The following is a 27,626-nucleotide window of genomic DNA, read 5'->3' as shown; positions in this document are numbered from 1 at the left end:
TTCTTTTGAAGGGGAATTATTAGATAGGACAGTGAGAGAGAGACAGGAAATGTGGGTAGAAGAGTGGGGAAATGACATGCCGTGAATTGCCACAAGCTGGATTCGAAACCATGACCACTGTGTCAGGGACTATAGCCCCTGTTCATGAGTCACCCGCCCAGCCAGCTGAGCTATCTGGGAGCCCGATTATTGCTGCGTTATCTTTAAAATTAATACCTGTATTCCGTGACAAATAGCCTAAAATAGCTAAATTCATAATAAACCATTTTTCCATTGCTCTCTGTTAAAAATGACCCAAAATCATTGATATCGACTGAAATGTAGCATTTTATTGGGATTCATTTTTCTGCTATATCATCCAACCCATTTTGTCCAATAGACATTACAAAGACTCCCAACAAAAATTCCATGACAGTAAAACAACAAAAGAACGGTTTCTACTATTATAAAATGCCATTATAATAGCATACATACCAAAAACTATGAGCATCATAATCAATTTTTCATCAATACCACCAGACCCAATCCTACTAGAAAACATTAGTCTGGATCCCTGCCCTTTTTGGTCCACATATTAATATAACCATTATATTTATGACAGTCTACCACTGCAATTTCTTACAACTATCAAAAAATCTTTAAAGTTAAGTTCAAATGTGGCCGCAAAGACCCTGCATAAAAGAATTGGAGCACTAGCTGCTTTACAAAAAAGATAATAACCATAAATATATAGTGCATGCACATATAAGCTCAACTTAAACCCTAAAATCTGATCTGTTGTAAAGAATCTTGAGCAAAATGTCACTGTCTGAGACTTATATGTCTTTCACTTCCTCCTGCTGGGGCTTTAATCAGAACAAGTTCTCCCTGAAAAAAATCAGAGAGCCGACCTCGCTAACTGAGCGCCGCCCCGTCTGCACCGGCTTCTTTGTCCACACAATAAACATGGCCTCAGACTGCTCATTCCAGCCCCGATGCTGGCCTCTGCTAGACAAAAGGGACTGCGAGGCGCCGTGCCAAATTGACTTGTCCCTAATTTTTATGCTAATCCTCAATTTTACATCAGACAGTCCCCACATTTGATATAAAAGATATTAAATAAATAAAGGAGCAGAGACCCAGATAATCTGTCCATAAAGACGTCTTATCCGTTGACAAGTGGAGATGTCTGCAGATGGCTTTACATATTTGCATGATCAAAATGCTGACAACAACCAATCATAAGTGTCACTATTAAATGTTAATGTTTTAGTGGAAAAGGAAATGCTTCAGATGCCCATAAAAATGAAATGTTGCAGATTCCATAAGACGCTGCAACCTATAGGAAATCAGACATAAGTAATAATGTAATGCAACATTAAATCCTGATGACAGCTACAAGAACTATACTGAACATGTGCAGAAAAACAGCTGATAATTACTGTTGTCTCCATATTTCCACTTTCAAACCAACACTTACAAATAAAGAAATACTCTATTTTCTGTAATTAAGTGTCACATTGTAAGACGTACAGCAAAAAGGGAGGCCTGAACATTTTTTCCCCCTCAGGTCACAGAGGTCTTGAGATATTAATGTAACTCTGACATCAACATTTAAATTAAAAAGTACAGCATCACAAAAAATTATATACTCTACAATGTATTCCCACCTTCTTTATATTTTTTACTAATCCTCTTAACACTCAGACAATGAACAATGGGGGAAAATAAGACCAAGGCAATGGGTCTGGATTAAATGTTGGTGAAGTGACATTTTGGAATCACAAAGCTTTTATGTTAACCTAAAACAGTGACTGAGTATGAAATTCTTTTTTTCTTAAATTAACAAAAGGAGCTGTTCTCATGGCCGAAGGTAAAAATCAATGATCTAGGTGTCACTAGGATTTGGATACTGTTTTTGTACTAAATACTTAAGAAAAAAAGATGCATAATGTTCCTATTTGAGTCTACCAAGTCAACAAATTTAACAGTCATTGCAGGAAAAAACCCCAAAAGAAGATGGTTTTGGGGCGACCTGACAGCCGACTAGTTTGAGTACATGCTCAATGGCAACCCAAAAGTTGTGGGTTTGATTTCCGACTGGGGACCATTTGTTGCAGGTCTTTTCCGTACGCTCTTTCCACGCAGTTCCCGTCTCTCTCCATTTTTATGTTAATAGATAAAAACAAAAATCTTAGGGATTATTTAGCTAATTTTATGAGTGTTCAAGATTTGTTTTTTTAAGAAATATTTTTTGTGCATTTTTTTATGCCTTTCCTTTTATAGTTATTATTGATTACAAATGTGTTGGCAATCAGCATTCATTATATTGACATTTGGTAAAATCTTTTTTCATAAATTATTTGTATTTTCACAACTCCAGTCTTCTACTCAGTTTGCATCCACCTATAATGTGTCTTTATTTCGCTAGATACAGGTGCACTAGTAATCATGTGTTCATCTCCGGGTACAAAAAAGTAAACCAACATGCAGTTCCTCAAATGGCCACATGAGGCTGGCTCCAAAAGCAAATCAGTCCCCACAGATCTCCATGTTAAAACAGCCAAATTAACAGCACAAAGAAACATTTTACAGCCTGGTACATGATGTGGTTTTGGTCTCAGTAGCTAATTTCGATCGTCACAACTTACGTTGGTGAGTTTTTGAACAACTCCCCTGCTTAAATAGTTTTAAGGCTTTATGTCCAGCATAATAAAATCACACATTATTTGAACTGCATCGCATTTGCTTCTGTAAACAGTTGACATTTCTCTTCTACACACTTCACTAATGACACTAATTAATTATCAAATTCAGCAAAAACAGCAATGAATCAACTCTTGTCAAGGTCTTGAATGACATACACTTAGATCTAAACAATGGAAAAGTCTCAGTCTTGGTGTTATTGGATCTAGTAGACAGAAAAACAGGATGGGACTTTTCCCACAAACTGGTTAATTTCTATTTGAAGGACATGGATGGCTTTGTGTCTGCTGGAACACATTAGAGGGGAGTTCCCCAAGGGTCCAGGTTCACTTCTTTATCCTCAACAACACCATGTTTGCACGAGTTCAGACTATAGAAAACACAAACGTTGCAGTATTTTATGCAGAAGACACACAGATGTGTAAAAGATCCCCATTTCCTCATTGAAGACAAAACTGAAGTTAGTCTCTGACCAGGAATCACTGTGGAGTAATGGAGTCAGGAGGAATTAGAAAAACACTTCTTCCTCAGAAGGTTCAACTGCTTTACAGCCCCTAAAAGAAGTCGACCAGGAAAGTGGACCACGTCCCTCCAGCTCTCACTAGTGCTGCAACTAATGAGTACCTTCACTAATAACCAGTTGATTATTTTCATGTTTAATCAGTTTGTTTAATCTGAAAAAAAGAAGACAATTATCACTCAGGGTTTCCAAAAGCCCAAGACGGCCTCACTTATGTCTTGTGAAAGAATTTTGACTTCTTGTTCTTTAAAAAAAAATAATAATAAAACTGACTGAACAATTAATTTAACAGTTGCAGCTCAAGTTCTTGCATGTGCACTAACTTCTCTGAGTCAAAGTGCTGACTTTAAAACAGTACTTAGGTTTATGTAAGTAAGTTTCTGGCCAAAATATTTTTCTGATCTGCTGCCCAGACTTTCTTGACTTAGCTCCACCTTACATTATATCCTTTTGAGTATTATGTCATTTTTATATTGCTTTATGTTTCTTCCACATATCACCTGAATTTTTTCATGTCTTACAGAAAGTACTTTGTATTACCTTTTTGTTAAATATGCAAATGCTTTTCATTTTAAAAGTTCAAATGATGAATTCAAACTTTTCTTAATTTTAACTGAGATGTTTTTTTTTTCTTCAGTGACGGGCAGAGCTCAGAAACCAGCCGTCTAAGAACAATTTTTACAAAACTAACATCTGGAGTACAAGACGGTCTGCAACTCAAACCACAAACCCCCACAGAGAGCGGTGTTTTCAGCCTGACAGCGTGCTCACGTCTGCTGAATTTCATAACCGTTTCCCCTGTTTTGGAAATCTAGGGCTCTCGGGGGGGGTTGAGGGTAAAGGTTTAGATAATGTTCAACACGAACTAGACGGGAAGGTGGAATATAGATGAAAGTACAGTAATTTGTGTGGCATGTTCCACCTTTACAACACAGACTTCAAAAGTACATTAAGTGTAGCTTAATATTTCCTGCTTACTTAAAAATATTCTATACACCAAGTTGCGTACTGTGTGTAGATTTTTTTCGGTGTGTGCTAAATGTGAGCATTAATATTTTAAAATGTCTGTAAGTAGCCGTGACGAGGTTGTAGTTCCAATTGTCAATGATTTTTTTTCTTGCTAATAAATCTAAAATCACTCTCTGTTCTTGTATGCTCTTATTTAAGAGTTTTTAAATAATTAGCATAAATCCTATTATTATCTTTCCTTGGTTAGAAAAGCATATTTTTTGAATACTGTAATATGACCTTAGAAACATAAAAATGAAACAACCATTTGACTTCTTTACTTACTTCTCTTAACAAAAATGAGATGAATCCTAATCTAGAAACTTTTTTTTAAGGAAATGAATTATTATTCCTCCTAATAGCAGCCTCTCTCTCAGACGATATTACTCAACAAAGGTAATTATGAAGACTGCCGTCGCATCAAGCAGTCATTGCTGTCTCATGTAACACAAATGGCACAAAACCACACAATTCAGCATTATTTTAAATATCCCATACCTGAAATGCAAATCTTAACAGTAATTAATATGACCATTTAAATCTAATTCCATCTTTTAAAAAAAATGCAATCCCACATTTAGTAAATGCATTTATTGCATGTTAGCTTGCAGCACTAAAGCCCTTTTCATAAAAACAAACCATCAGGTCCCAGGGGACCTAAAGCAGCAAACAACACAAGGCTTCCTGAACTCACACACGACTGCAGACAACAGTACTTACACTGCACCTTTAGTCCAAATTAGAAACGCAATCACACTTCTTTCACAATTAACATTGAGAAATTCAAATTGTAAACTAGTCAGGGTCAGTAGGCTGCGATAAGCTAACTGCTGTGCAAACCTTGCATATAATTTTTCTTGGTAGCTGTTTGAACAAAATGCAGCTGCACTGACAACTTCTTCAACATGGTGTCAAGTAGTTTGGAGCTGACGGTCCAAATGAGGAAACGCTCAGTAAACACAAAGTCAAACTGAAGCAGCCTCCATTTGGGCCAAATCGAAGCTGTGAAAACAGAAGCGTCTTCAAAGGTAGTCTATTCCTTCTACTGGCAAAAATAATGGATTAGTCGTGGAAGGCTTTTAGTGTTGTGCTGTTCTCCCTCATTTCACTGTATATTTTTAACCATAGTATAATTGTGCTTTTGATGCTTTATGGTGCATTTTTCACTTTGGTACATTTTTAATCATCGTATATTTTACACTTTCTGTGTTGTGCTGGTGGTGACTGTACTCCTCTGCTTGGTGCTGTAACAACAGAATTTGCCCTTGGGGATCAATAAAGTATTTCTATTCTATGAATGTAAAATTATTTGACCAATACGATTATGGAAATGAGCGCATGTCGACCAACTGATCGACCATGTGAACTGGAGACTTACAGCTCTAGAAATGTTAAAGCGCAACTAAAAAAATGTTGTCCCTAAAAATCTATAAGCAAATGTTATAAATATATATTTTCAATACTGATAAAAATAATCATCATTAGCAATTTGGCCATAATCCTACCAGTCACATTTCAACATCATCAAAATACTGATTGAATAAATGTATAGACAGAAGTGGAGGGTGCGATTAGATATCAGGTATCAACTGATATCAGAATCTGAAGCACACATGGTGGTCTGTGTGTAATTCAACGAGTACAGCTTACTGACATGAGGTGAAATCTTTGTTTGACTTCAGTCTGAATACACTTCAGTAATCCCCTCCTGAAATAGCTGGTACAAACTACATACAAAATTGCAGAAATAAGATCAATGTTACACCTAAATATAAGAATGACTGATCAATATTTCCATGACAATGAAATGCTTTCTAGCATCAGTGAGTCTGTGCTTCAGTGTGGTGTTGTGCTCCTACACGCCAGTTCTTCTTTATTTACAACATTTACTGATGCTGTCCGTTTTGTACGTGATTTCTGAAAGCTTTGGCAAAGTCTGTTCAAGGTCCAGATACAACATACTGTAAAACCTGAATCACATATTATATCAATGGGTTTTTCAGGGCTGAAAAAAAGTATTATGCTGTAACTATGGAAACCAATCTCAAATAGATTTACCACGTGCCTAATAATGGTAGAACAAGTAGTTACGTTACTTAAAAGTTGCCTGCCTTTGTAAGAAAAGTAACTAATGATAGATTCTTGCTCAAATAAAAGCCAGACAGACTGCCCACAAAAGGTGCTCAGGCCTTTTGTACTCTAGTTCACTTATTTTACATGGAATGTTAAGGAAGGATTATTGATAACTTAAAAATGTATTTCATTGCAGAAATGTGAGCAAGTACTAAAAAGGGAGAGTGCAACATAAGGTGTAGATGCAGACTTTGCAACACAGAAAAGAAACACTGTTCTCATCCAGAAATAAGTTTTCTGAAAGCCACACAAGTAAAAGGAGAGCAGTCGTACCACATATCTGATGATATTTAAATTAGCACCATAAAACCTGCCTCCTGTGCTCTTACCTGCAGGGTCAGAATGGCTGGCATCCCCCAGCTGTTTGTAAGGGTTGAACTTGGGCTTGGGTGCGACCACAGGAGCAAATTTCTTGGGTGTCTGCTGCTGGGAGATGGAGATGCTCGCACTGCCCATAGACGGTGTGGTCTCCATCCTGGCAGTCACTTGTCCCAACTGGTCGTTGCCGTTCGCTGGATTCCACATGGTTCTGATGAAAGAAGACAAAAATCATTCAAATTGAAGGCCGCTGCTGTAAATTTAAGACTGACATTATGTGTAAGGAAACTCTCTGGAAGAACTGGGGCATCCGGATGGCTCAACTGGTTGAGCAGGCCACCCATAACAACTCCTGAGTTCGATCCCAGCTCATGGGCCTCTGCTGCAGGTTTCCCCCCATTCTTCTCCCCTACTTTCCTGTCTGCCTCTCACCTTTACCTGATAAATAAAGCCAAAAATGGCCAAAAAATTAAATTAAAAAAATTTTGAAGTGGGAAGACCTTGATCTCTAGGACTAAAAATTCAATTTGTCTTTTCAGGTGGAAGTCTCCCAGATTTAAACAGGTAATGCAAATGATTTAACAACCGTAGACTGAAGAGGAACTAGAGCTTCTAAGCAACATTCAGGAATCACTGGAAATTCACATGAAGTCACATGAGCCACTAATGGAGAAGTGGAGCTGAAGTTTCTTGTGATAAGCAAACAAATAAACACCGTCTGCAATTTAACTTAAAATTAGTTAGTCTGGACTGAATTCAGCAACTGTGATGAGGAACAAGAGGCAAAAACAGAATTTTTCATGTGCTGTTGCTGGGATATTCTCCTTCCATTAATGCCAGGTTATAATGTCGTTACAACTCAATGTTTTGATGGGAAACGTTGAGTCATGGCATTCAAGAACAACTTCAGGAACACGACAGAGGGCCCAAAGCATTGATTTTGCCTGCAAACTCCTCAGATTTCAATTTGTCTCAGCACTTAGAGCGTGTGCCAGAACACGCCAGATACCGACACTGACTGTTGGCAGTCAAAGAGACAGATAACCAATATTTGTAACTGATGTACAGTAAAGCACGTGAGAATCTGTAACAGTAACTTTTTACTGTTAACTGGTTTTTCCTTGTGACATTTAACCAATCAGATAGTGCTGGAGGTGGGACATTTGACTGCAGCCAGAGAGAGGCAGCTGCATTAGAGCCAAAGTAGTGCATTTCATTTATTTTATCGGGAATTTGGGTAATAAAAATTCAACTCAATAATAATCACAATTGTCTGTATTGCAATAAAAATAAGACTGACAATTAGAAAAATTACAAATATCAGCCCATATAATTTTTCCATCCTTTGTCAAAACTGTCTTGTCTTCTGTTCACTATAAATATTCCTATATGTTGACCATTACTAACAGATGTAATTCTCAATAAATGTTGTCTTTGACCCTGTTAGTCTCTTCACTGAGAGCAGGGGTGTCAAATATTTGGCCAAATAGCCAAAACAAGGCCACCAGAGGGTCCAATCTGACTTGCTGGATGACTTTGCAAAGTATTAAAATTACAGAGGAGACATTCGCTGCACATTGTACATTTGTCAAGCTGTAAATTCAAAGTTGTTTTGATCATAAAGTAAAATATTATATTGTTATAATGTTATAACATTGTTGAAATTATGCTTTTTTTAAGCTACTTCAGGTTGTTCATAATGTTTTATAAAAGACAGTTCATTAAATGTGAACATTTTCAGAATGTGTCTGTCCTTTTTTTGCACTGAAACAAAGGGAAACATTTGGAGTTGTCGTTATTTATAGGTTATTACGGTGTTATTTTACTTGTCCAGCCCAGTTGTGATGAAATTGGGCTGCATATGGCCTCTGAACAAAAATGACATACAGGCTATGATATTTATTCTTTCTGATCTCATTAACACACACCTAAACACACAGACCAAGCACACACACCACTATGGCAATTTTCAGATGGCATTGGCATTCTCCAGCAGAAGGGTGTTGACTTCGAACTCCAAACTCCTCAGATCCCAATCCGATCAAGCATCTGAGGGATGTTCCATAAGAAGCCCGATCCACGGAGGAACCAAAGGATCCACTACCAATATCAATGTGCCTGACGTCACAGACGCCTCCAGAGCTCCTGTGTCCATTCACTGACTGCTCGGTTCTGTTTTCACAGCACGAGGGCGACCTACACAACATCAGTAAGGTGGTTTAGATGATGTGGCTCATCAGAGACCAAAAAAGCAGACAAACTGACGCTGCCATCAGGAGAGCTGTAAAAGTTCTAGCACTGCTAAGAATTTGACAAATTAGCCCACACTTGTATTGTTAAAATTCGTAAAGGATATTATGAGCCTGACAAGTTCAGTCAGACCTTCTGCATGAAACATCTTATATTTGCCTCTATGTCCCACTGTTTTTACTTTCTAATGGAGGTGACTGAGGCCACTGCCACCACATGCAGCACAAGTAACAGTAATGATATGCGTATTAGACTCAAGTGTACTTTTCTCTTTTAACTATTGAGTCAGCTTTAAAGTAGCTGGCAGTATAATGCTGTAAAATGAAAAACAAGGTATAAGACATGAACCAATGTGTCCAATTGAATAAAGTAACAAACCATTAAAATGGAGAGGAAATCACTTTGAACTCTGACTCTGATCCTTTGCTTTGTTTGCGCTGCACACACACGATCAACAAATCAAACTTGTGATAAGGGAGACAAAGGGTGGTGAAAACAACAAGATATTTTAAAAACAAAAAGACTTTATAACAGAGAAAGTATTGAAAAATGTTGTAATACTGATGTAACCATCAATGATTTTTTACTGTAGATGCGGCTGTCAAAAATGAGATCGGATCAGCGTTCGATGCTGACAGAACACTGATCTAAAAGTCAGGCAGAAAAACAAAGTACAACTTGATTAATTTCTTAATTTGTGAAGTTGCAACTGTAAAATACCAATAAAATGCATAAATTTGGACACAGTTGTGTTATTTTGCAGCTGTAATTGGTGGCAAATCGGTGCTTTAACTTTATTTGAAATGTGTGTCCTTAATACAGTTACAGTGCTGAGAAAACCAGCGCAGACTGAAGGAACTTGCAGGAGCTGAGGACACAAACATCCAGTATTTCACCATCACATTCTGAAATCACTTGAAATATTTGAACTATTTATACGCCGCGCTTTTTCCCATCCTTCTTTTTGTTAGTGTTTGTTGTGCTGTGTTCTGATGTTTTTGCTGTTTATTATCCTCACTCTGACTGATACAGGGTTTACATTCTTTCTCCGGAGCACAGCAGAAAAGCCCACGCACAATCATCTTTTAATATCTGCTCAAATCCCTGCTCCTCCTGCCGTCTGAATGGTTCTTACTTTTGATTTTTTTCTCTCTCTCTCTCTCTGCTCTTAATGCTACAATTCAGACAAGCGCTGGTGTCTCACACCCACCTGTCCTTTCAATGCAAATGCTTTCATTTCACGACGCTCAAATGGCTAACAAAATAAAGGATGAAATGAAAGGAAAAGGGGGGGAAAAAAGAAGAAATGATCTTAGCATGTATGAGTAAGACTCAATATGCGACATCCTGAAAGGAAAATTTCTGTGTCAGTATGTGGCTGCATTCTTTGATGATGGCAAATAATTCACAGTGGGATGTTGTTTTATGAATACTGGCCCCCAAAGTGCACATTAAACCTGCCAAATCAGTTGTCTCTTATGCCAAATAAACTTTCTTCAATATAAGCCATTTTCTTGTGGTATTTTCTGAGGACACAAGTCAGAACTAAACACACCAGTGACCTCGGTATATAATCACTCTTGTGATTCATAGATTACACGTGTGAATAAAGGTCTTCATTCCTAAATAGAAAATCTAAATTACATTATAACTGTGGACTGACTTCAGATGAAAATAAAATCAAAGGGATACTGTATTCTTCAGATTTGGTCTCTATTTATACAGATTTATCACAGTTTTATGTGATTTATAAGAACAATAAGTGGCATTGTTCTTGAAAAGGAATGTCCACTTAGAGTTTTGTTTTAAGTGCAGCAATAACGCTTGCTGCACTGGGGGCTGTGGAGGCAAAAATCTCAATCACATATCTAAAAACCTAAGAATAATATCGATATTATTATGTAAAAAGACAAGGCAGGTAGCATCTACTGGTCTATAGATTATGAGATGAGAAGCAAAAGAAAGCCTTGTAACTAGAAACATAACAGTGTGCAGTGTAGAGCAGAGAAGGATTCAACTTTTGAGTTACTTTTACCAAAAATGTGGAACTATCAGGAACTCAGGCAGAACCTTTTACAAGTTGAAAAATTCAGTAATCAAATACCATCAAAATAAAGGCTTTACTTTTTAAAACATGTTTTTTTCCAAGTAAATGTAGACAATATAATGCAGCTACAGTACCACATATTTACAGTATTAATTTGTATATAAACTATATATAAACTTGTATACATAAACCACACAACTGCTGCAAGGCATGAGCTGAAAGGATGCTCTCTCTGTGTCGTCACTCAGCCTGACTGGAGATGAACTTTTGTATTTGCATTTTAATATTCGCATCAGAAGACTGGTTTAGTAATGCTCACCTGTAACATCAGTCACAGTAGACAATATTAAAATAACAGGGTCAAAACTGATGCAGCAGAACCACAGATGTGTTCTTTTTTTATTCTCTGTTGCATTCCCAACAATGAATTTCAAGCTCAGGCAGTTCTGTTGGAGATTCAGATGGATTCTGTTCGTAGGAGCTACACAGTCTACAGAGGTCTGGTCAGCTCACTTCCAACTCCTCACAGCCAGATCTTTTATTCCAAATGCGTAGCAGTAAACGGAATTGATGGCCTACTCATGTACAAGTGAAATGATTGGACAGCTTTGGAAAGCCCCTCCCTCCATACATTTCAGACATCGGACAAGGGGTGTTGATCAAAAGCTGTAGGTGCGCTTAATACTGGCAAAACTTGAATTGTGCAATCAAATGTCTTATCGGTGTTGTATGTTGTGCTTTTCTTGTCTTTACTTTCTATAATCGTTTCCTTCTCTTTTGATTAATCTTCTTATAGTTAGTTCAGAGGCATTTTCTTTTATCTCTCTATTTATTTAATACATAACTGACATGATATACGTAGCTGTTGCTCTTTGAAATAGGTTTGCATACAATTTTGTTGTACGTGTACAATAACAAAGGAAGTTATTCTATTCTTTTTTGTGACGCCCATTATTGGTAGCTTCCCAAAACAAACGCCGAAGATCCAAGTGTTTCTGTACATTATGCACTAATCATTAGGGATGTTAATGTTTCATTGTTTATTGATTAATTGTTAATAAAAATTTACTCAGTTGAAAATATTTTAGTCAATAAGGCAGAAATCAAGAAACATATGTATCAAAAAATGCATTGTTGTTCCCTGTAGTACTAAGTTGTGCCACAAGATGCAGCTTCTTACTATTTAATAAGAGTGTTACAGGAGTGATTGCAGATCGTACGTAAAACAAGTGCACCCAACTGCTGTCAAATTGCTAACTGTGGCAGTCAGGTTGATGAAGATTGCTGCTTCACGTTGAAGAAGAAGAAGGTATTCGTTTGGCATAGCTAGCTATTTGTGGCTCATGGTAACGCTAAACTAGGATTTTCAAATGGTAATGCAGAGAGCAGCTGTTCAGGAGCAGCAGGATTCTGATCATATGCTCCCAGCAACATTGAAACTAAAGTAAGGAATTTGATCGGCGTCACTCTGCTCTGAATATAAACACAATTTAGAGGTGGAGGTTAATATGGACAGATTTCTTGGACTGACAAAGTTTCTAGCAGCTCGACTAACAACTACAGCAAACAAGTCACTCCATCATGTAGATCAGTTACCAGGACTCAAAGCTGATATTGAACTGTTTGAAGAAAATGTTAACTTTTCAGGGTATTTACTATGGAAGACCATAAGACTGTTATTTGGATTTTGTTGGGGCAATCACTGAAAGCCAATGTTAAATGGATGAATCATTTATTCTATGTAATGTTTAATTCTGGTTAGCTGGTATTTGGTTCTTCGATTTTGTTCTTCAAATTCTTAATGTAACTGAACCCATTTTTCAGCGACACTGTCAGTGGTTATAGTTTAACTTGGTAAATTCTTGGTTAAGAAAACTTTGAAATCCTCTTCGCTTTATCTGTAAGAACCGCTGAAGTCTTTGGTTGCTTCCACCAATCTAACTATTCCAGTAGCAGTTCTAATTGAAGCACCCCTTGGGTCACATTCAAGTGGTGCAAATAATGCCCTCCACTTTCTAACAAGTAAGACTGGAGACCGTTAGTGGGTGCAGCTCTGATGGGGTAAATTTTGGACATGCTACTAGTCAACAACAGGTAAATGAACAAATTCACAGCTTTAAAGTTTCCATTTCACCCACAGTCAACGCCACAGTATTTGGACTGTGGGAGGAAACCACAGCACCTAGAGGAAACCCACACAAACGTCTGCAGTACATGTAAGCACTGTATGTAAACCGAGCTTTGCTGTAAACATATTCTAACTAAACAGATATGAACGCATTACAAAACTGATCTCAGACCTCTGTACTATAACAAAAAACGTGCAAAAATGTGGTCTTTTGTTTATTTATATTTGGCTTTTTCTATTATAAGCTCCTGGTATTAAATAAGCTCAACAATGCATTTGTTTACTGTTTGTCTGCGTCATCTTTGATGTGTTCTGTGATTAATACTAAAAGTCCTTCCCTCATGCACACATTCGGAATATGAGTCACCCAACAAGAAAACATGCACATATGCGCACACACACAACCGCAACACATGGAGGCATATAGGTCAAAGGTACGTACGTATGCAGCCGCTAAAATCGCTGCATCCATACTGAAGCCTGGTGGAAGTGAAGACAATTCTGATTGCTGGGGCAGTTACAAGATGACTCACAAAGCTGTGACACCATGTTTAACAGTTTGCTTTATGAGGGCATGGCAGGCAGGCTGTCTTCTCACAGCTGTTCCGCTGCACTTTTACAGCTGTCATTGAGGAACTGCTGCAGGTGCTTCTGCCGCATTAATCTTTCATATACACCAAGGAAACTATCAAACAAAACCATCCAAAGAGGACCACAGAGAGTACTGAATTCTAACATAAAATGGCAGGGTTCAGAGATTTTTTTTGGGAAAGCATGACATGCTTTCTAGCAAATACTCTTTGTGGAAACTGAATCGCATGTTGAAAACATTCGAAACTGCAGAAAGCGCCTGCTTTTAAGATGCTCTACCGGCTTCTGCATTGTGTTTCTCTTTGGCTGCTACAGCATGAATAACCACATGAAGATCTATGGGTGACTGACTCCAGTTACACCAGTGTTTTATCCTTTTCGGTTTTGTTTTGTTTAACTCAGTCTTTAAAGCATTTGTGTAAGAAAAAGTACAAGTTAAAAATGCTACATAGCCTATTACTAGCCTGTATATGGGGAATATAGATTATGTTAATAACCTGCAAAGAAAATTCATGGTTGACTGCGGATTTGAAATAATGGCAGAAACCAAAAAATACTCAGCCAATGGTACGCTGACAAAGAATTACTAGACTGAGTCACAGGCTAAATTGAAGCAGGATCTTACCCTTTAAAATGAAACTATTTTTTTCCATTTATTAGACAGAACTGAACCTGCAGTGACTGCATTTTTGGTCAACTTCTGAGAGCTGAAGCAAGTCAAAAAATGACTACTGATGTCACTTTTAAAGTAAATGGGTTGAACATATCAGCAAACAGCTGCTCATTTAACATCACACATAAAGAGCAACATTACCTTTCATTTGGAGTTTTATTTCTTGTCACCTAATGAACCTATGTTTTCTATTCATCCTTCTTGTAGCTCTAGTTTTAGTCTCCACCACCCCCTGTGGAAAATATCAGACTTTATAGCTGCAAAATGTTCTCCGGTGTTTACCTGCTGGTTGCTAACATTGTCGTCTGTTGTTTGGTACTGCATGTTCACACTTGAACTTGTGTTATGGCACTTATCCAAGTTGTTTTCTCTTGACTAGATCTTTGCTTGTGTTGTATCTACTCTCAGATGTACGTCCTTTTGGATAAAAGTCTGCTAAATGAAACTGTAGAATTGTATGGTTAGTTACTTGGGGGGGGCTTTTGGCTGGAAGCAGTTACAACAAAACAACAAAAAAGTCCAAGAAAACCAGATGAATGAATTAAAGGTGACAAAAAAAGCCCAATAGAACAGAAGGAAAAGGCTGAAATGGGTGAGAATTCTCTGTGGGATCATTTGTTCAAGCAACACCACTGGCATTACACACTATCATGAGATCCTTTGTTCATATATAATGTTGATTTTAGCAGCTTTAGACGTGGGGTAATTTATTTTGGTGCCTTATATTGCAGCCACTGTACACATCCATCTGTATTTCCTGGCCAGTACTGTGGACACTGCTGATCAGATTTTGCTGAAAGTTTACTCTATGTTTGTCAAGGTGATAACCACCATTTTACACACTGCAAATGCAGAAACACAGAGCGACTGCATCTTGAGCGTAGGTTGACATTTTTGTTCTCTTTTACTCTCTGGTTTAACAAAATCAGTGTTATGTTAATTTATAGATATGCCGTTAATACCTTAAACCAAGGAGACAGAAGCAGGGCAGCGGCGGCCTAAAGCTTTTCATTAGCAATTGAACTGGGGCTGCTGATGGTAGACTAGTTGTACTGGGCAGGTTTAAGGAGCTAATTTGTGCTACAATCACTCATGGCTTTTTCTTTACAATTTGCATTTGTTCCTTGTCTATGAACAATGCCACAAATACTACATGTATCAAAGAGTTTTTCTATAAAACTGCCTGGGTTCCAGCAAATCTTTAAGTTCATAAAGAAAACTAAGATTTAATGGACGATCGCATTGCTTTTCTCCCACCTTAAGCTTTGTCCCTTGAGTAGAGTTCAGCTAAAACTACACAGCTCTTGGTTCACTAAGCACCGATCAAAACACTACTTCAAAAAGACACTGCAGAGAAGAAGACGGAGCCAAACTTTGGCTGGCAGATTTTTCATATCAAACAGTGGAGTGGTAGGCGACTGGGATTAGCACTCACGGTTCGTGACGCAACGTGCGGACGATCAGCCATGCGGATGAAAACGCTTTAAAAATTAAAGGTTCCCATCTGCGAGAGGTTGTTGCAGAGTCTTCCCACCGTTATACTTGCTCTGCTTTAGAGGTCCGGTTGAATGGCTGAACAGGTTAATGCGACATTACACAAACAAGCGCTCGCTCCCCACGTTCCACTGTTTGGAAACAGGGAAGAGCAAAGAGTTCAAGTGGTCATTATGGATCTTGAAACGTTTTGTGCACAAGGGTAAATATTTGAAGGTGGCGGAAGTCTGACACCACGCCATGTGCTGACATATTAATAAAAGCAAAAAGCTGTTTGGGACCTCTTTCAAGTGTTAAAAATTTAATGGTGAAAGTGCAATAGCAGTGTCAGGGCATCAGAGGTCTGGGCAAGTCAAACATCATGTTCTGAAACATAGCCACTGCAAACAGTACAGCTACGAGAGAAGATAACCTCAACGCAGCAGCAAAAATTTTGTCACAACCGCTCTTACTGCACTTTCCTTCACATTTATTTGAGACAAAATTTACTCTGATGTGGACAAGATTGATTAACAGCTATTAAAAAAAGACAATTCAAAAGTATGAACTGCTTTAGAGTCTGAGTGGTGAATATTTAAACACAAGGATGGACTGCTGCAGTGCTTTATGATCAAAAACAAATTGCTGAAACAACCTGTACAATCCCTGCAGTTCTTTATCACACTAAAAATAATCCAGTTGACATTTTATTTTAATGCATGGAAATGTTAAGAAAAAAGTAAAGACGTATGTTTTTTAACTTATCCCTATAGACATGTAGGATGTGGATTGAGTAAAACATCTGTAATTAGTCCCAGCACAGTGAGAGGTCTTAGTAAATGCCCAGAATGATCAAATTTAAAATACACATATAAAAAAGTGCATATCTAAATGGCACACTGGCACTGACTGAAGCCCAGTGAGAAAACACATTATTTCTCTAGTTAATCATTATTAATTATGTTAAGCAAATGGTGAAAAAACACAGGTGGTAAGAAAAACAAGGTATTTAAAGAAGCCAGTGCCAGGCTGCTGTCTACACTTTGTATCGAAGTTTATACATGAATGTCTTTGTTTGGGGCGGCTGTGGCTCAGGTGGTAGAGCGGGTCGTCCAATAATCGAAGGGTCGGCGGTTCGATTCCCGCTCTCGCCTAGTCATGTGCTGTTGTGTCCTTGGGCAAGACACTTAACCCACCTTGCCTCCAGTGCTCTTCACGGGTGTATGAATGTGTGTGAATGTTGGTGGTGGTCGGAGGGGCCGTAGGCGCGGATTGGCAGCCACGCTTCCGTCCGCCCCAGAGTGAGAATGTGTGAGCGTATGGTTGAATGGAAGCAATTGTTGTATAAACGCTTTGAGTACTCTGATGAGTAGTAAAGCGCTATATAAGAGCAAGTCCATTCATGTTTTTGCGATATAAATCTGCAAATTTCAGGTGAAAAAAAATTTGATTTACAGGAAGAAAAAGTTAGCTCCACTTTTGATTAATTTGGAGGGTTTTTTTAGCTTGTAATAAAAAAATTGTTTAAATGCTCCTAAGCATGTCAAGACTTCACTATTCTATTATTACTATTTTCCTTTAAAATTCTACAGCCTCATATTTACAGTATATTGCTTTGTCTACTCCAGCTTTCTGAAAAGGTTTCCTGTTGCGTTTCATGCAGGGCTGATATCAATTCTGAGGAGGTCTATATTTGACCAAAAGAACCTCTATCTCTGGTCAAGAAAATTTAATCAGTGAAAAACAGTTGCAGTCACAGTGAACTTGAACTTGTGTCTTCACAGTTGCAGAAAAGGTCTGAATTAACTGTGTGGAGAGCAAAGGTCTTCTGAGGTAGGTCCCGTTGCTTTACAGTGAGGCAACTTCACCCCTAATACCAACAACAATCCATCCTGTTTCAACACCTGCTGGAAGTCAATCGCCGCACTACCACTGGCCACTTGACGCAAAGCAGCCGTGACAACGAGGAGTGAGAAAGCTAGCAGGCAAAATCACCTTTTTGTTGTGTCAAAGCAACTGTGTTCAGAGCTTGGTGAAGAAGAGGGTCCCGATCACAACCCATCCAGTCTATGCCGAGACGCTGACCTGACGAGAGGTGGCTGATTCTGGTCTGAGGTAAGCCGACGTTCAGCATGTGATCCCAAAGAGAGGCAAGAACAAACTTGTTGGGCTGGTTGCTGCAACGGACATTAACGGTTACTTATCTGCTTCCGTATCAGTAATAGGCTCTTTGTTTCATATATGAACAATGCTTATCTACACGTAGCAATTTGAATATTTACCAGATGGTTAACCTATCCGAATCCAAAACCATTCTTGAGCTATTCATCTGTGATGTGCAAGTTCTGTGGTGCAAACCAATGCAAATCGAAGCTTAAAATCAAAATATTTCATCAAAATCTATTTATTCTATATAGCCAATTTAAAAATGAAAGCCAAACTCTTATCACATCTATTTTACGAGGCAGCTGCGGTGAAGAGGCGGCGAGTGTATCCAGAAGTTTCAATCAGACTCCTGCACATTCTCTGACTTGCACAGATATACTTATTAGCACCACATATCTATGCCAGGCCTTCATCAGTTAAATAGTGTCCTGAATAGTTTCCTAAAATATTTGCCAGATGAAGGTTTAGCACCAGAACACCACGATAATAAATGTACTTTTGCAAGTGGGACGGTGTGCAGATGTCTTTCTTAAAGAAATTAAACAAAAATAAATGGTATGGTCTAACCTGATTCTGTTAAAAAATAAATTAATTGATTAAAAAATAAATAAACAATCAGGAAGCCATCAGTTCAGCTGTGACCAACAGGCACAAAAACAAATTACAGGCCAAGGTAACAAAAAGCAGATATTAGACAAGTATGGAAACTCAAAATCAAAGTCAAAGAAATGACATTTTCTTTTTTTTCCTTTTCGTAATTCATGGTCATATAAATTAATTATTGTACAATTTAAACTGTCGCTGGATGAAACTGTACTGACGCGTTTTAAAGCTACACTACCTGCTTCAGAGTGAGTTTTAAACACACTGAGCGCTTCATTTGTTTCAGGCCAGAACATGTCAGACCTGTGTGTGTGAGGAGCTATCAGACAGTCAGTGTAAAGCCTCTCATAATTAAGGCTAATTACACACAGGGATAATATGAAGGTTAATCAAATGATAAACATGGCAAATACCGATTTGTTTTCCCCATTAGCTATTGTGAGGAGCCAAACCAGTTGATAACCATTACAAATGAGATTTGGAGCTGTGACTACTACAAAGACTAACAACCCCACCCCCCAACCAAACACCCTGCACCACCACCCTGAGCTAAGAACAAGGAGAGAGAGAAAAAAAAAAGAAACGGGTGAGAAATGAAAAGGTAGCTTCACAGCTTTCAGTTAAATGTTTTGACATCATGTGAAATATATTCTCAAGTGGAAAGAAGGTGTGTAAGAACTGATACTGTACATCTGAGCCCACTTACTGCAGATTCCTACAGCAGCCCCATTATACTGCTATTAAACCTAAAGAGGGTTTCCAGCGTTGTATTTTTACATTTTTCTCTTAGCTTAGGAGAACATATCAAATTATCATGGACCTCTCAGATTCCAATTTGATTGAGAGTGTTTCTCTGTTTTTTAATGTACTGGTTTATGGGTAAACATGTATATTTATGCAGAATAACTAAATAAACCAACAATGTTATGGGCTTTTATTTTTAGCACCATTCCAGCAACACAGGAAGTGTTTATTGAAGAAGTGGTTTCTTAACACGAGGAAGACGCTGCCTAAAAGTCCGAAAATGCACATAAAGATGGAAGAAAAACGATTACAGTCAGAAACATGTCCACAGTTTAATCGACTGTTTCTTGTATTATTTCCGATAAGTCAGTAGTAGGATCGCAATCATGTGATCGTCAGCAGGCAGCTGATGTAGTGTTCACCTGTTGCCGCTATCTCGCAACAGAAAATCCTGAAATCCATGGATTCAGACTATAAACCGAATCATCGCCAAAATCTAATCACTTGGTCCTTGTGTCATTTCTTACCTTCCCTGAAAAATCATCCAAATCCATTATTCAGTTTTCAGCATTGTTGCTAACAGAGGGAAGGAAGGACTCACGTACGGCGATCATCACATAACTCCGCTCCGTTCCTTAGCGGAGTAACACCAACGGAAAGCCAGAAAATTGCATATGCAATACGACCACCGAGATGCAAATGTCCACAAAGAGGTGCAAAACAACTGCATTTTGTTGTCATTTGTTGCTAATGATGACAGATAGACAGAAAACAGCCACAAAGACATACAAAATGAATAGACGTAAGACACAAAAAGGTGCATAATGACTCTTTGTGGCCTTGTCACTCTTTGTTTCACCAACATCCTGTCTGCAGCTTCAGATCACAGGGCTAAGGACTTTTATCTTCCCAACGTAATGGGTTTTCTCATTCTCTCAAACAAGTGTACTTAAATTGCTGCCCTAATATCTAAGAGTTTCTCTCTATGAGGAGTGTACTCAACGTCTCCTGCACCTTTTTTTGAGAGAGTACATCTTTGAAGTTTTTATGTGTGCCAATTAACACTTTGTGGGATCCACACACAAAAAAGCACAGAGAACATCTGAAGGGTCAGAACACTTGCAGAGAGTCCCCTTTCTGAGTAGGCTCTCTACACTTCCTTTGTTGTCATTCATTTGCAGACTTTCAGAATTACAGTAAAAACAAAAACTACACTCCTGCACCACTTGGGCATAAAAACACCTACTTATTCCTCCAGATAAGAGCTCTGTTTGTTAAAATAACACCTTAAAAACTTCCCTAACAAGATTTGCATGACTTTTTTTTTTTGAACAGCTGTTGAGTAGTTTACTTGAGTTGTTGGCCTTTGCTCCCTAATGACAGCAGCACAACTTTTCTGTAAATATGTGAATCTGACTTTAATGCTGACTGACAGCTTGTATTGGCTTGGGATATATCAAATAGAATTGGATGGCTTGCATGACTGGAGTATGTGCTCCTTGATACTGCAAGTGGTAAGATGCGACGTCTCAGGAGTTTATCTTATCTGAGTCTCAGGAGGTTACTGACTGACAGCTGTAAATATATCACACAACACAACCTTAACCATCTCTCGCATACCTCTGCGGTAGAGAGTAGACTAAAATAAAAATAAAAATATTTGCATCAACAATAAACAAAGAAAGCATCTGCATATTGCACATTTTTAGCAAATCAATAGCAAATAACAGAAGACGATCTCAGAATCGGTTGATTGTAATGTAATCTTCAGCTGCAGAAGCATACACAATGATGCTACACCTTTAACAGCAATAATACATCATAACAAATTCACACTTTCACTGACATTCAAGAAAGCCAATAACTATCAAAAGGGAGAGACAAAGATAAGATGTTCGACCTCATACAATAAAAAAAGCAGCAACATCTCATTGTTCAGGCGCTTAATCTTCTATATAATCGAGAAGACAAAAGGTCCTTTTGTTTAAACTGCAGCTTTTACATCTTTGTCAGAATTCCTTTGATAAATCATCACACATATTTCTTTTAAAATACTGCCCCATTCTACCTAACTCCTAAGATGAAGCCAATGGGACTTGTAGTAGCTTGAAGTAAGTCAACACACACTGCAGACTTATTTATAAACCAGTTTTTAGATATATGCGAAAGAAAGTTGCTTGTCAAAACAGGAAGTCACGAGAAAAGAACACGTTCACAGGAGAAACAGTCACAAATCAGTACACAACCGTGAATGTGTAAGTGTGTAAACATCTTATTGTATGTAAACTGTATGTATGTAAACATTTGCTTATTGGACACTGTGAAATTTTGACCTCATGACAGTGTTTGATGAAAGATTAAATGGACACCAAAGTTATTGCAAGTCATCCCCTGGTGAGTGTGAACATATGAAGGCTACTTCATAAAAATTCTACCAATATTTATCAACATAATTCAACAAAAAAACTATAAAGTCAATCTCATAGCAGCCCTCCCAAAAAATGTCATCCTCTCGAGAGCATGAATGTCTATCGGTACAAAATGTCGTAGCAATCAATGAAATGATTGTCAAGACATGGTAATGAAGAATTAAAATTCAATAGATAACATGCTATCTACAGTGGACCATAAATGTCTGTCAGTTCACAACATTTAGCTCAATAAATTTGTAGCAATTCACACAATATCTGTTGAGGTATTTCAATAAAGAACCAAAAACTCAATCTCATAGTTGTATAAAAAGAAACATCATCTTCTGAGGAGCATAAATGTGTTTATACAAAGTTTCAAAGCAGTCTATCAAATTGTTGTCAAGATATGTCAATGAATAAAGTAATAATCGGTGTATAAAACATCATCTTCTGGGAGGGTCATGGATGTACGAACCTAAATCCAAACATAGAAAGTCATGTAATACTGGTCAAAGTATTTCAAGGAAAAGCTAAAAAGTCAACATTATATATACATACAACATACATTTACCAAAATGTATGTTTATGTCCGGTGTTTAAGGCCTGGATAACATAATTTCCCAATTAGTTTCAGAATATCAGCGACAAAGTCTTCATTGAAAACTATTTTCTCCCAGTTTTGAATGATTGTTACACTCAGGATCAATAACCCAACTCTGAGCTCTAATTGTTTTTTATTTAGTCAAGAACACAGAGAAGGACGACCAGTCTCCAAAATGTGCAACAGCGACTTAAGTATGCAGCCCAAAAATGTGATATTTTCACCAAAAAAAAAAAACGACTTTAAATTTGTCACACTTTCACAGCCTTCTTTGTGAAACTAAAATGTTTTTGTGCTGTGGACCAACAAAGCTGCTGCACAACTTGGTTTGAGATTGCCTTGGAAGATTTCAAACAAAGTTCTCGGAGGCTTCAAGAGAACAAAATTCACTGCAGCCAACGCATCATTCTTTAACTGTTTATCTGACAAAAAATGCAGTGCCAAAAGACGTGTTTCAGCAGCAAACACCGACAATCTCCCAAAACATTACAACTAATGGAGTAGACGGCCCTATTTGATAAAGATGTTGTATAGAAACCTACAATACGATCCAAATGGTTGCTCTGTGTAAGTTCTATTTTCTGTAATTTCCTTGTGAACCCTTTAATTAGCGTCTCATATGTCCTGTACCAGCAAACTGTGCTTCTGTATCGAGCTAAATAAATGATGTGTGTGATCCAAACAGCCTTTAGAGGAGAACACTGGTCCTTGCCTCCAAAAATGCCATACAGCTCTGTGGTGCCAATGATGGCCCGAAATTAAATCAAATTATTAATCCAGTAACTACAGATGTGATGATGGACGCCATTATCCAATGTGGCCCGTAGCCACAAATGTCACTCTCGGATAGGTAGCTAAAGAGTGCCTTTGGTTTTGGAGCAGATTGGGGCAAAGTCAACAAAGTAAAGCTTATCTGGGAGGGAACAACAGTGAGTGAGAGTAGCAGCGGACTTGCCTTGAAAAGATAAAACATCACATCAAGCCATCATTAATTGGCCTCATTTGACAGGCACTATCCCAAGGCTTCTTATCACAGCAGAGGAAATGCTTATCACACAACAGGAGGACGTTTTTTTCCCTGTAACTACCTGCAAAGGCGGGAAGAGGCGAAAAAATGGTACCATCTTCAACCTTGATGTGTTAATTGCTGCCTTTCATTTAGGAAATGAGCACTTGATGCTAAGAAGTGACTCTGAGCAGGGTCTGCTGGTTGGCTGATACAGGAGGAGTACAATAGCTGACTTCTCTGTTTTAAACATATTTGTTCACGGTGGTGAAAGCAGTCTTTCTAAAGATACATGATGAAGAAAACGGTCAGAAGCAACAAGACTTGGACGGCAACGCACATGCAGCTGGGCGTTTCAAGGACAGTCCACAACGTGAGGCTAGGTGATAATTAAGTTGACTGGGGTTTCTCGGAAAAAAACACACACAAAGACTCTCTAAAAACTTTCTGAGATGTAATTTATGAAGACAGACTGGAATCCTCATCTCATGAGAAAAGCGTGAATTGGAAGAGGACACACTTTACGGTTGGACAGAGTTAATTATGATCCTGAGCTCACAAACAAGTCAATTGTCTGCCTGTACGGCTGTAAACTGCTCGGTTGGTGAAGACTCGAGCAATGAAATATGATAAAAAATGAAGGCAAACTTGCAATTTGGGGGAATCAAACTGTCAGCAGTGTGTGTCTTTATAATTGCATGTGTGTGGCAAAAGAGCTGTAAATCAGTTTTGAATACATGTTTATTTAAAACTTATGGAGACCAGGATGGATATGGTCAGGGTTGGGAGGGATCTTTAAAAATCTATTCTGATACAATTACTAAATATCTGTTAAAAATGTAGTCAGTATCCAGCTCAAGTATTCACAAGGACTAGTACAATCAAATAAAAACACTGACTGTGTAGCTGACATCTTTTTATTAGTTTATTATTTCCTAAATGTTAAAAGTTCAGTTGTAATGAAAACTTACTTAACTACAGCACCGTACAGTGACATGAAATGTATTCTTACTTGGTTATCTATTGACTTCTTTTGGAGAGGTCTCATTCTTTATGGAGATATTCTGCTTGTGAGACAATTAAAACAGAAAAATCTCAAATGAAATACATTTCTGACTCAAGTAAACAGATTTTTAGTACATGGGTCTATTTGTAGTTTGCATACAGCAAGTGCATATTACATAGATAAACACACAGGATTTCTACTTGTTGCACTGGGTAATGTATCTCTGCAATAACACAATATTACTTAAAGTTGATGGTCAAGTGGACAATCAGGCAGAGCTGATCACTTCTGCCCAACACGCTCTCAAGAAGTTGAGTTCAGGGAAAGCTCCTGGTTATGAATAATTGAGTTCCCCATAGAGGAAAAGAAGCTTTTGCTACATGTCCATCCTACTCTCTTGCCTTTCAGCTCCTCTCAGTTCTAAACTGTAAAACTACTACAAAACTGTACTTCCCTAACATTTAAATACTTTAAAAGGCAAGTTATGAGAAAGATAAAAGGCAAGCCCAGCAACACAGGCTACAAAATAACATCTGTACTGCATGGCACTCATTCAAACTCGTAGCCTACAACACCAGGCTTGTTGTGGCCTTTTCTTCTAACTTCGCTTCTTGATTCACATTTTCAAAAGTCCAAATCCCAACACTGCAGCTGCTGATTCTATTGGCTTCAATGGGCTGAATTATTCTCACTTTAAACAAGATAAGAAAACTTTTCTGTTTACCATGAGGTCAAGCAATTCTCCATTCTACATGTTTTCATTCACGTTTGCTTAAAAAAGTCAAGACTCAGTCCCACACTGTCCTTCTATCAAAGCTGATAATCATCTGAATACTTAAAATAAATCCAAAAATAATCAGTCAGAATATTCATTTTACTGACATCAATTGCTAAGCTGAAAAAAAAAGTAATTTGACTCAATGAATATAATAGTATAAAACGGTAGCTCTAACAGTGCCAGTGCCTGTTCCCTTCAAAAACAACATGTGGTTTGGGAAAACGTCAGTGACTTAAATGAATATAATACTGACCTAATGACTTCAAAGCAAAAAAGTAAGAACATAATGTTGTACTTGGACAGCAATTATAATTTTTCTATTTTTGCCAGAAAATTGCTTTCATACAGTAGTGTGTGTAAAAATAGCTAAAGGTAAATTATACTAGCAGTAATTTTCAGTTTAGGTAAATACATTTTTTTTCACATGTGTATGTACCAGGGAAAAAAGTTATTAAATAATGCACATATATAAATGTTTTATGTTATTCTTAACTGTTATACAGAAGTATAACAAGTGTAATTATTATCTGTTTTCCATATAAGGTATCTAAGGAGAGATTTATTTTTAAAAAATCTCTTTCAGTGGTCGTCAACAAGATGCACCAAGTAACATCTCTTATAGCTGCATAACAACAGTGATTGAAACCAAACTGTGGACTGGGGAATGGAAAGCAAGACGTAAAAACAGACAAAAGTCACAGAAGGTATAATCCCTATCCTGCAAGAACGGTGGATTAGCGGATTTCTGGATTCCTCACAGTCTCTACCATATGCTGCTGTAGCTACACCTTTCCTCTCTCACTCAGCGGAAACGGTTAAGTCCCTCAGCAGATGAAACCTCATCATAGATCTTCAAAAATACCTCCTTCAATTACAGTCCCTTGGTAAGCTGCTATCAACACAAACATCAAGTTGCACTTCTTCCAAAACACACTGAATTAGAACACTCGTGTTTCCTTTAGTGGACTCTCGAAAAACTTTGGTCGATTTATCATTATGAGACAGTAAACGGGCATATTTCCCACTTACGCTAGTCTGCCATTTCCAACCCTTTTCATATCACAGGTATTGAGCTGTTATTTTAATGTTGAACACAGCTTATCCTCTCCTGCTAGAATGAGCACTGCACATCTATCCCCTTATTCAAACTTCTATTGGGTTTTGGCTTGGGGACATAATCCCTTCCCCAGCTCGCTCACTGGCAAAGCCACATAGAATCAACTCATCAATAACACTTTGTTTACGGAATACAGATGACTTTGCTCAAGAATCCCCTTAGTACAGCACAGATGAATGAGTATAAGCTCGTGACAAATTCATCCAAGCTTTTAAAAATACTTGAGCTACCATTTAGGCAACTGCAGCAGACAGAGATTTCACATCGCAATTGTGTCCAAATCATTTGGGCTTGGCCTGACGAGAGACGCAGACAAAAAGCCAGAGCGTTTTGCCCCTTTGTCTTGACTTGCAGGTATTGCTTCAGTTGAAAAGGCCCAATGTGTTGGCAGCCTTAGCGTCGTTTCCTTCACCCTCTCCATATTCTACAGTGCTGGACTGCAGGACCACAGATACATAACAATGAGGAGCTTTATGCCCGGAACTTCATCATGTCACACTGAGCCAGAGTTTCCTCATACTCTCTTTAAGGCACACAATACCAGTAGCTAAGCTCACTGTACGTTTCACAGCCACTGTGGAAGAGTGGTACGAAAACTATTCGCAACACAGAGCTTATGACTGAATACAAGTTGGTAATCTACATTTTAGGTATTTATGGCATTATTTTCTAATGTATGTCAGTAAAAAACACCCTCGTGATTTTTTGGGTTTTGTCTTTTAACCTTCTGAAGCCCAGAACCCACAAAAAACATGTTATCTTTATGAAATTGACAGTTTATCACCGCCAGCATCGACAGCAGCTGTTTTTCACTGGCCCTGAATGAAAGTGTGACGTGTGATTTTGTTGGAAAGATTTATTAAACCTAAGCTTAAATTATTACATTTCATCAAAATGACACTACATGTATCATTTTTTAAATTATCAAAAATATAACATTTCATCAGAAATTATAAATGCCTAAAAAAAATTCAGTCTCCTCGTCAAAAATGAGAAGTCGCTCAGCTGCCAACAACAGTAACTTGACAAAAAAAAATCTGTGACTATTTATCTCAACTGCAAGCTGTGCTTAGACAAAAAAACAAAGGGAACAAGAATGGATACAAATTAGAAGAAAACAAAAAATTACTTATCAATAAAATCAATGCAACATGGCTCAAACCAAGACACAGAGAAGCTAGTTGTCAGGAGATCCATTCAGTTTGGTGAAACATCTTTCTAGGTCGATGTTTTCCATGCATAAAGGAATTTCTTGACATCCTCCAAGAGGTTCATGAGAACAAAAAAAAATGAAATTCAACAGCACCAACAGTATGATAACCATTATAATATGTTTTCTACGAGTTCTGTCAATTGAAATGTTGCTTG

General features: G+C 37.9%; 1 protein-coding gene across 4 annotated transcripts in view; it reads right to left on the bottom strand.

Annotated features, from left to right (window-relative positions):
- lpp (LIM domain containing preferred translocation partner in lipoma) overlaps positions 1-27,626 on the bottom strand; it is a 212,197-nt gene that overhangs the window by 115,888 nt on the left and 68,683 nt on the right. For all 4 annotated transcript variants that reach the window (XM_022199643.2, XM_051947252.1, XM_051947253.1 and 1 more), the window contains one exon: positions 6,676-6,875. In XM_022199643.2, the coding sequence (XP_022055335.2) occupies positions 6,676-6,871 (196 nt within the window). In that variant the 5' untranslated portion in view covers positions 6,872-6,875. The remainder of the gene's footprint in view (positions 1-6,675; positions 6,876-27,626) is intronic.

This window comes from Acanthochromis polyacanthus, chromosome 4 (assembly GCF_021347895.1).
Source record: "Acanthochromis polyacanthus isolate Apoly-LR-REF ecotype Palm Island chromosome 4, KAUST_Apoly_ChrSc, whole genome shotgun sequence".
In the NCBI taxonomy this organism is placed as follows: Eukaryota; Metazoa; Chordata; class Actinopteri; family Pomacentridae; genus Acanthochromis; species Acanthochromis polyacanthus.
This window is presented reverse-complemented; position numbering and strand designations above follow the sequence as displayed.